Raw genomic sequence first — 11,284 nt, forward strand, 5'->3', positions numbered from 1 at the left:
TAGACAAACTATACCACGGTAGATGTAAAAACAGTAATTTAAGAGGAAAAAATAAAGTGAATTTTGAGGGTAGTCGACACAACAGTTCAGTGTCAACCGATAGAACATACTGTGTACCCATTTTGTGAAATTCGTGTTTAATTCGGCTTGTAACAGGTATGGTACATTCTTTATTCCTTTTTAAAATCGTTTGTCCTTAAAGAACACAATGAACAAGGAAATATGCATCAACAATGCGTCTTTAAAACCACTATCTTATCAATATTATCATACATATGTATATGTATATTAACACCACAAACTTCCATGACCCGGTGCGCGCTATTGTTATGTATTTAAATATTGGTCTCGTAGCTATATTGGGACAAAAAGCCTTGCTTTACAAACAGGGACATGTCGGCACTGATTACGTCATCACGCGATACAATAAAAATGTTTCATAAAAAGATCAGATAACCCTAAGCCCCAATCGCCTAATGGTTTGGTGTACTACCGATCTTGCGGTCGAGGGTTCGAATCCCCGGCATTCGACTATCGTCGTGAACCACATCCTAGCACAAGCCTAGAGCTTAGTTGGAATGTTTAAAGAAAACATTAGTAAATTAACAAAAATCTACTAACATTTTTTATAAAAAAAAGAAACAAGTAATTTGATCCATTTTAGCTAGACACTAGATGTCTCTTACTGGGATACTTCTAGAATTTTTTATAGGGTCTTTCTGAATTTTATATTCAAGCTACTGTTTTATTAAACTGGACTCTTTTTGCTGAAAACCTATCTCTACTCGTGACTTAAATTGGTCGTCTATTAATGGTTATACTATACTGTGCCTTACGCCACTAAGTGTCGAACTCTATGTCAAGTGATAACTGGCCTTGGTGTAGAATCGAAAAAAGAGGATGACCGTTTAATTAACCTTTAGATGACCGTGGAAGTGAATAATAAGTGTACTGACAAATACAAGAAAAAGAGAAAGCAACAGTTGAAAGTTTGTGACGATATAAACAAAATCAAATCAAAATAAAATGATTCATGTGTTAATGTTATCTATGCCCGATTAGGTTACATTGCGTAATTGTTATCTCCGTATGTACAGTCAGTCTCCTTTGACGAGCGTAGATTACGACACCTTGTTAATAGTTTTATCTTAAATGTTAATATTTAATTGTGTGAAAAATTAAATGTAATTAAATGTACGTTTCATGATATAAATACAACCATAACTTACAGCGGACGCACACCTAAACTATCGCACAATTGTTTAGTTGCACAACTAAAAATCGAGTAGCGTGCGCATCTCCATATAAGTTCATAGGAATTAAAGCGCGACTAAACAGTTGTGCGATAGTTTAGTCAACGATATGCACCCGCTCTTAGTGTCGCCACTACCGTCTTGTACTTGGTTCGTAGACGATTATTTTACTTTTAAAATTAGTTGCTTTAAAAACAATTGAATGACAATAAAATAAACGCGGCTCTAGTACTAAAATTAGATTTCATTTTTATTTAAACTCAAGTGGAAACTGTCGTCATAAAATGCTGTTTTATCTTTCTTGTAAAGTTACAAACCATTCCTCTCTATAAAAACGAAATTTTAGATGGAAGGATGATTGTTATAGTTTGCCGCCTAAGCGGCTGAACGGATCTCGATGAATAGATCTCGAGGCATAGATGTAGAGGATAGTCTGGAGGAAGACAGACTAACTCCTTTTGTTTCATTACACGTTGACGGAGTCTGGGGCAATAGCAAGTTAATTATAGATACTCGTTTACTCACTGATTTAGTAATGAACATTTGAAGTGTCCATAGTAGTTATCGTCCTTTAAAACTCTTGTACAAACATCGATCGGTTGAAGTCAATATATAAAATTTATACACTCTGACATGGAGTTTATGTTTTTACTAGCGTTTTACAATGCGGGCATATCGATCTACAGCAAAACGTACTTCAATACGGTTTTAACATTCGTTTTAATGTTTTTATGTTTGGACTAAAACTCTTACTTGAAAGTCAAAAAACTATTTGCTCCCCTATACATTTCAGTATGCTTTAATCTATAAAAATATTCATATAATTACAATATATGTTACAGTTTTTATTCAATATATAGCAATAATCTAGAAACTTTGCTTGCTAATGCAAATAAATCACTTATTTATTTTTATATTAACGCATACCATCTTTCGACTACATAACCAATAAACATCATGTGGATTTTTTAAGAAACGCTAGTTTAATCGTTATTGAATAAATATATATTTTTCAATGAACGTAGTAATATTATAAATACGAAATTCATTAACTAGACGATGTTGTGACATGGCATATGCCCGTAGTGTGTGACCGACAACATTAAAAAACGTTTAAAAATAATTTGCTGTGATAAGCACGCTAATTGGGTTATCACAGACGCTCTTACTTATGACAAAATCCATAGGAAGTAGATGAATGGTGCGTAAGATATGTGAATGAACACGCGCACCAAGTGTTTTATAAACAAAAAAAAAATATATTATAAATACGAAAGATGGATGAGAAAATGTAGATGGATGGATGTTTGTTTGACTTTGTAGCCTAAATTGCTGAATAGATCTCGATGAAATTTGGCATAGACGTAGAGGATAGTCTGGAAGAACACATAGACTACTCACTTTTGTTTTTAATTCCACGCTGACGGAGTCGCGGGCAAAAGCTAGTATTTAAATAAAAAGGAAACTGATCGTTAATTGTCATGATGCAACACAAATACAAAATTATTCTTTGTTAATTTATTACAAACTAGCTTTCGCCCGCGACTCCGTCCGCGTGAAATTAAAAAATGGCACCCGATGTGTTATTCCATTATTTCTTCAACATCTATACGAAATTTCATAGAAATACGTTTAGCCTTTTACACTACAAACTCTAACAAACATCCATCCATGCATGTATATAAACTTTCGTATTTATAATATTAGTATGATGTATCTATAGATTTTATAACTGAGACCAACAGCTGTTTAATTTGTGGGAAAAATCATATGACCTTGTCGACTGGACTGTACAAGACTAACTGCTTCCAACAGATCGACATTTTTCTGTACCATCTGTAAATGTGTCAATGACAAAATAAATGTTCATTGCAGCTGCTAATTACTGACAAGTAAATGTCGTTAGAGACTCTATAGCCCAGTGGTTTAGTGGCCCTTTTTACCATCGGTTCCATATGTTACCACAATATTTTACTAGATTTGAATTTAATATTATTTTCTTGGGGTAAAGGAAAACATCGTGAAGCAACCAGCACATATCGGCGAAGAAATTCGGAGATGTGTGAAGTCAACCAACCCTTAGTGGGCCAGCATGGTTGACTATAGCCTACTCATCCAGAAGGTTAGGCTCCGAGACCCTCAGTAGGTACGGTATAAGGAGCTGGAGGTGATGAATTTAATAACCAGACTTTAAAAATGTAAAGAAACATAAATGTGAAGAAATACTGTTTAAAATTATCAGTAAAAATTAATTAAATCTAAAGAATTCCCATACATTTTAATTAATTTGTAATTAAAAGATAAATATTAAAAGAAGTAAATTTAATTTAAAATAATTCAAATTCAATAAACACAAATCTTTGTAACGTATGATATAATTATTGATATGCTAAATACGAGATAAAACAATAATTTAGTAAAAGATATACCAGACTCATGTTTATTATCTGAATTAATTAATCAATACTCTCAGTACATATTAAGATATTCTACTCTTAACACATTTATAATTGATGCTAGAATAAATTATAAAACGACATTTCCAAACAAGAATATTCCCTTTTTTACGTCTGTAATAAAATTGTAGAAAATGGCAAGGATATGGCAACCACTTAGGTAAATGTCAGGAATAATTTTGTTTGCTTTAAATGTCCGGAATTGAATATATTTTGGTAAAGATTATTTACGTGAACCACTTAATCCAACCAGAACCAAAAACCCTACTACTAAATTCTAGTTATTTAAATTAGACCAAGGTTCGTAATAAAACAAACACCTATATACCCTATTATTACATTATATATACCACTATATACCTATATTTTCTTTCGTCAATCCGTCGATGGAAAGTTCTAGTTCAAGCAGTTATCAAAGGATAATGTAAAAGTTGACTAATTTGGAGCAATCTGTCACGATGTCTGTCCCCCACTATAACTCAGGAAACTTTATGAAGTATATTTACTTTGTGTTCTTCCAACAACATTGTATTTATCGTCATTTAGTTTAGTGTTCCCTAAATCATAAAACTATTTCAAAGCATGTAATAACAAATGTGTCTGTTTTCTTTCCTTGATATTTTAAATCTGTTTAGTATTATAGAGAATTACTCAAAGGTCACAAATAAAATCTTTAATTTAATAAAGCTTACTACAGACGTTCAGTCGTCAGGCTTAGAATTAAAATTTTAATAACAAAACGTAATTACACATTTTTATTTTAAACTCCACTGGTCCTACTTGTTAAATGTTAATTTTTTTCTTGTAAATGCTTCGTGCAAACAAGTTTATTGACATTTTAATAGACAATCTATTTGTCTTAACTCTATTACCAACCGCTAAGATCTCTCTTACAACCAAAATCGCTTTAAAGTCAAAGCAACCATTTCCCTATTAGTACCGCATATAAAAGTATGGACAAAAGAACACGAGTAACAAGTCATTACGCGTGTTAATGTTCGTATTGCGCATTCCTGAAATACTTCCTGTGGCGTAACAGCTTGCCCTTCGGCGCTAGCTCGCGTCATACAGCTTATCGAGAGCTGCGACCCACTTCCGAGGGACCAATAGAAAAATCACACGATCGAACCCATTAAACCAGTGCTCGTTATTTAGAGTTACTCTGTGCAGTTTAGTTAAAGATTTTTTTTATTTCAGATGCGTTGCCTACTGTTGATCGACAGAGGAGGGGAAGTACAGAAGGATATGTATCGTTCCTATGCGTCATTTCCAACGTCAAATCTTCTTCTCCTGTCTATCCTAAAGAAAAGGGGTCTAAAATTAGGCCATCTGAGTCTTACACTCATCATGCGTAACGCATCGGGCACCAACTGCATTACACGATTGTTGCTGGCATCTACCACTGTTAAATTGCAAATAGGAAAGGTTAGTATTACATATGTTACACATATTTTAAATGCAAAGGTTCAGACGTTTACTATAGTTTGTAGCCTAAACTGCTGAACGGATTTCGATGAAATTTGGTACAGATATAGAGGATAGTCGGGAAGAACACATAGGCTACTTTTGTTTTTTTTTTACTCCACGGGAACTGAGTTGAGCAACAGCTAGTACTACATACATTGACTGCCGGTGTCTAACGAGTAACAAGTTCAATAGAGTTCAATCCGGAACGTAAAGCTGAAGTCAATCATGGACTACTGAATGAGCATCATCATCTTCCCTACCATATCCTACTCCCGCAGGGCACACCGGTTTTTCGTCCTCTAAATAACTCTATAACACGTCATCTCAGTCATCACTCCCTTCTTGATCCTGTCACCTTTTACTAAATCCATCTACCTCTTTCTAGGTTTATCTCTACCGGTGTAACGTCCTTCTTGTTACATGCGATTCATCCCTTCTCATAACATGCCCATATCACGCTAACCTTTCACTCCTTATTTTCGCAACCACCGGGACTACTCTCAAACTTCCTCTATTGTACTCATTTCGTATTTTATCCAATCGTGTTCCCCAACACATCCATCTTAACATTTGCATTTCCGCCACATGTATTCTCCTGTCATCCGTCCCTTTTACTGCCCCACATTCAGATCCATACATCATGACACAATATATCTAATTGTTATCTCTCTGAATCCAAGGATACCAGAAAGAATTGATTGTTAAAGGTTTGTGACTCCATCAATATTCACGGTGATTTGCTTAGGACAATAATAGCGGTTAGGATTACGGCCGCGGTATGCGGCAGATGCTATCTGTAACGAACGCACTGTAATTACAGTCCCACCGCACGATACCAGCGTTTAAGATTGACCAGTAATATAGTCTTAATATCACTTCGACCGAATTACGCGAACATTACCCGCAAAGTATCACAGGTTTGAGTGAATCACGAGATAATGTTACCAGTAAAATACCGCAAATTAATGTCGCTGATATGAAGCTTTGGTTTATCTTGGTATTTTTATTGCAGCTTTTTGTTCGATATAGGGTTGATTTTTTTTCCATTTACTATACAATGTTTTATTTGATATAATATTTTAAAAGCCTCATCACAGACTTTCCAACTCTCGGCTTGACGGCTAAAAGATTGATGGACTTTTTTTGCAATCTTCTGTAATCAATAATATTTAAAATTTTATTTGAATTATCGTTATTCATTATTAATACATTGATATCGAAGTAATAGAATTAAATGTTAAAAAAAACTAAGCCCATTGAGCAATACTAAACGCGTGACTTAATACAACTTATGTAATGAGTTTAGAGTTCAACGACTTATAACCGCCATTTGATTTTAATTGATATCATATAGAGCCTATTATTTATTTATTGCACTTCCTAAATCATTGTTGAAAAGAAATAAGGACCTAAAATGTAGCGATAAATGTCTATGGCGTCATTTCTCTCCTTTAAAAGATTCAGATCAATAAGAAAACAATTAAGAGCCTGTCCCACCACTGGCTGATAGTGGATAGCTTAAAAATGACGTAAGTGTCAGATAAGGTAACAAAATCCGATATATCCCTCACATGTTTTACACGTTGGATTGTTATTAGTCAATTTACAATTTAGTGGGACAGGTCCTTAGTATTGTAAGTAATTATCTTCAAGTACTTCCCAAACAGTTTATGCACATTTTAATGTAAACACAATAAAATCATACTAAAAAAAGTATACTTCACTAACTTCTTAGAATAAGCAACATGAAAAAATAAAGCAATTGATAGTCATTGAATACGCGAAAAAAAATTAAGATCAATAGACTATTATTACTAAGAAAACATTACGTCCAACGTCCAGGACCTAAATACTTATATAAAAAACATCATCCGTTGTCAATCTGCATGTTAAAGAGCAAAAACAGTTGTCAAAAACACGTATGAAGAGATAAGCCACGATATGAATTGCATATATTAATATTAATTGAAAGCCTTTTAATAATCGTAATTATTAATACAATATCGAACTGGCTAAAACAACTGTCAAGTTTAAAAAAAGAATTGATTCACAATTGAACTGCAACATGCTGGTAGTTTTTTTTTTTGTCATACGTGCTGTAAATGGCTTTGTGATAATTGATTATATGCCAGCGTGAGAATAATTGCCACGAACATCAGTTTGAGAGAGATCTGTTGCCATCAGGGCAGAATTTAATACTAAAAATCTACAAGCGTATATCAGATAGAAGTATTCATTCAATATAGTTTGTATAAGTGTTCTCAGAAAACTTTTTTTTGTTACAACATTGTATATTGATGCAGAATAAACAAAATGCAGAGCTAATTAGATGAAAATATTCACAATATTAAAATAGGTTGAACTAGTTTCGTCAATATTTAAATTTGATTGGGCAAGGGTTAAGGTTGAATAATCGATGTGTCCGGTCTATACTAGATATATAAATTATAAGTGAATGAAAATCTGATTTGTATTTTTAATTTTAATTAATCTTGAGTATCAAATTTTTGTTCGTCATCTCCGAGTCCTTATTCCTTTGCCACCTTCTTTTATAAAAACAAATACTAACCTTTTAATTTTCTGATCACAGGATAATCATTCACTATCTAATCACAAACTGGAAAATGTTAAAATTGTTGAAACCATAGATTTGTGTTTGAAAACTTATTAAAAGTTGTTTTTGATGTCAGTATCGTATTTAATTACGATGTGTGAACCGCGTGGAGAGCGCGTCGGAAAATTGTACGGCACGTGTGTACTCTACCGCGTCGTGTAATCGACTATACCGAGCTATGAACCCGCACCGGCAACTTTTAACTAGAATTTTACAATAGTATATGTTTCTTTTATGCTTGTGCTCCAATTTCGAATACTTGCGCAAAAAAAGTAGCCTACCTCTGATGGTTTGTTGATCTCATTCAAAACGTATATTTCTAAGTTCGAAACTTCTTTATGCGAGTACACACGATCGGAACAAATCGCCTCATGTCTAACTGTGGACTTTAGACTTTTTACTAACCTTCGTCTAGTTCACGTTTGTATTGAAACGCGGAAATTAGTTTTTATGTTTAAATCTGGTATCGCGTAATTTCTAATAGCGAAGTGGAACAGATTCGAATGATTGAAGTTTTTCATTTCCCTTTCATCTGTCAATGTCGCACGCCATTTCCGAACGAGCGAACTGATTGCAACCAGAAAGTTTCTCATTGATTATTATAATAAATGTTGACATTTTATTTTTAAAAAATATTCGTTTCATTACCTATACGAATTAACTTTGTCGTCTATTTAAATTATGGTTCACGGATACCTTAGTTTTGTTGCCAAAATGATTTGAATAGAAAATGAGCGTAAAATTCCGGTATTTTGATGTACGCTTATTTATTTTTTATATTCTATAGTTTTTTCCAATTGTCATGTCACAGGAATAATATCAATTTACATTACAATTAGTATTAATTCCCGGCAGTGTTGCATTCCAGCGGACCAAGTTCAAAGGCTGAGTTCCCCGGGTTCACATGCAAAAGGCAATATATCTGTATCTCGTACGAACACGTAACTGCCACCGATCGATTGTGAATTTCGTATGTTTAAAATCCGACTAAGTATCACCCCAAGTAATATTTTCTAATCACTGACATTTTGACGTAATACATTAAAATCTGTTTTTTGATAGTCCTCATTTTTTTATTTTATGTCTAAATTAACAAACTTTATTAGACTTTTCAATTAAAATTTTTTGTCATTCTAACTTAAATTTTTGTTATTTAAAATTAAATATTTAACTTAAGCTAAAATGTATGAACGATTTGATTTGATATTAGAGAAAAAGAGATTAATTAAAAACAACTTCATATATATCTAGCCGGATTGTAAGCTGACGAATTTCACAACCTAGCTGTAACCAATCCAAGTTATAACTCTTTCTCTGTGACACTACGTATAAATGTTACACAAATAACTTTACTTACATTTGTTTTGCTTCCAGCTGGAGGCATGCTCCTAAATTTATGATCATGTAAAGAAAGTAAACGTGGGTTTCCACTACTAATAAGATAATAAGAAATAACACAAGATAGTAACCACTTTTTTTGTAACAGTGCGAAAGTTTTTAAATTAAATCGACCTAAATCAAATGCTAACAAGAAAGAATACTTTGCCGTTTCTAATGAAACCTTAAACTGTCGGGATAATAACGGACTAGCTTAACTGTCGGTTGACATAGTTACTGCATCCATTAAAATAAACCTAATGTAATCTAAACGAAGTGTATTCAACAGTATATCTTGGTTTCAATGCTTCTGATATATGATCACTTATTGGTTGACACGTTTATGATGCTATGATGAAAGGCTAATCTAACTGCACACAGGTGAGGAAATTGTACAGGGTGCGCCGGATATTATTTACACTTTAGTATGTCAGAAGCAACTAAACGTTTAAGGGCCCATTTACACAAAGTTAAATAGGTTATTTGTATAGTAGAAAGTGATAAACTAACGGCCAACAGAATTCGCCAAAATAGCATAGCAATATTTCCGTTACCTATGCTTCCCATCCACTGCCGAATCCACTTTCTCTTCCCATCTTTATACGAAAAAGGAGAAGTCGGCTAGTATTAGGTCTCCAGAACGTATATACACTAGACAAAACGCGGAATTTCTGCCACTCCACGCCTGTGTGTATGGTTGTGGTATTGCACTGGGCAAGTCGGCCTATTGGTGTAAAGATAAGGAGGGCTCTATCATATTAAGTTCCGACAACTTCAAGAGTTGCTGATTGTTTTTATTAGTGTTACATTTACGGCTCGTATATTCTGTACCCTTGACAATGGAACGAAACAGCATTAAAATCACAGTTAAAAAACTTAATTGTACTACAAGTGCAGGTTACAAAATAAACATAACTAGATACGATGTTCTAGAAGATTCCCGACTTGTTATTTGTAATACGAGATGTTCACCAAAGGCGAAGCTTTTCTCACCGCGTAGGTAATCGAATACTCATATCATTTATAACACTCATTACCGAAATTCCCTTCAAACTGTGAGCTCGTGACCACTAAATATAACATGAGTGATGTGACAGAATTAGAAGCGACAAAATCAAATGTTAAAGCAACTTCCGACTAAATCATTCGACTGCGACATGCATTTCTTCAGTTATTAATTGACCAATAAGTTTTCAATTCAAATCATGTCAGTGATTCTGAATTATGAACTGTTATTAAGTACCCATGTAAATAACTAGCTATTGCTTACGACTACGTCCGCGTTAAGTTAAAAAATATGGCCTATATTACTCACAAATATATTACCTTTCTATATGAGAAAGAAATTTGAAAAACGTAGTAGTTTTTGAGTTATTTCAATAAATGCAAAAATGCAAATCTTCTTTATAAAATTAATAGCCAACACAACAGTAATAACGTAGTAGAAATAAACTTAACAACAATAATGTGAGTTATGAATGTTGAAAATTATGACTAGCTTTCGCCGACTCCGTCCGCGTTGAAAAAAACAAAAAATTTTTTGTTCTTCCAGACTATCGACTATATTTATGCCAAGTTTCATCGATATCTGTTCAGCCGTTTAGACTACAAACTCAAACAAACATCCATCCATCTTAACTTTCGCATTTATAGTATTAGTAAGATTATGTTGAAGTTACACATTTACAGTTTTCAATATTTAAAAAGCTTTACTTTAAGCAGAGATCAAAGTAGATTATGATATAACTAAACAAGTCGATAGTGGTAGGCTTTTGTTTCCCGTTACAGATAACTCCTGACGACTGTGTAGCTGGGACAGTCTGCGGCCCGTACGGTTGTTTATGAAACCGCAACTAGGCTACTCGCTAATCTATCGACAATCTACACTACCATAAAGTTATGACCTATATAAAAGTTAAATCCAACATATAAAATGCGATATTTTGTTAACTTATATTGATTTTCAAACTTAAAATATTAAAGTTTTAATTGTTCCCTTAATATGAATAGCTGATTATAATGATTAAAGGCGCGCACACACCTTTTACTAAATAAACTATCGCACAACTATTTGATTTCTAAGATCTCATACGAAGGTGCGCACTACTCGTTTTTAG

General features: G+C 33.5%; 2 protein-coding genes across 2 annotated transcripts in view; one reads left to right on the forward strand and one right to left on the reverse strand.

Annotated features, from left to right (window-relative positions):
• Nucleotides 1–7,958, reverse strand: part of LOC106102105 (papilin-like) — a 52,142-nt gene extending 44,184 nt beyond the window's left edge. The window contains exon 1 of the mRNA XM_013281513.1: nucleotides 7,746–7,958. The gene's annotated coding sequence lies outside the window, so the exon portion shown is untranslated. The remainder of the gene's footprint in view (nucleotides 1–7,745) is intronic.
• On the forward strand, nucleotides 3,281–11,037 carry LOC106102574. The gene is made up of 3 exons (XM_013282099.1): nucleotides 3,281–3,375; nucleotides 4,907–5,134; nucleotides 10,956–11,037. Exons 1-3 carry the CDS (start codon nucleotides 3,346–3,348, stop codon nucleotides 11,010–11,012), a joined length of 315 nt encoding a protein of 104 aa, XP_013137553.1. The 5' UTR covers nucleotides 3,281–3,345; the 3' UTR covers nucleotides 11,013–11,037.
• Nucleotides 11,038–11,284: the final 247 nt, after the last annotated feature.

This window comes from Papilio polytes, unplaced genomic scaffold (genome assembly GCF_000836215.1).
Source record: "Papilio polytes unplaced genomic scaffold, Ppol_1.0 DF823923.1, whole genome shotgun sequence".
Classification (NCBI taxonomy): domain Eukaryota; kingdom Metazoa; phylum Arthropoda; class Insecta; order Lepidoptera; family Papilionidae; genus Papilio; species Papilio polytes.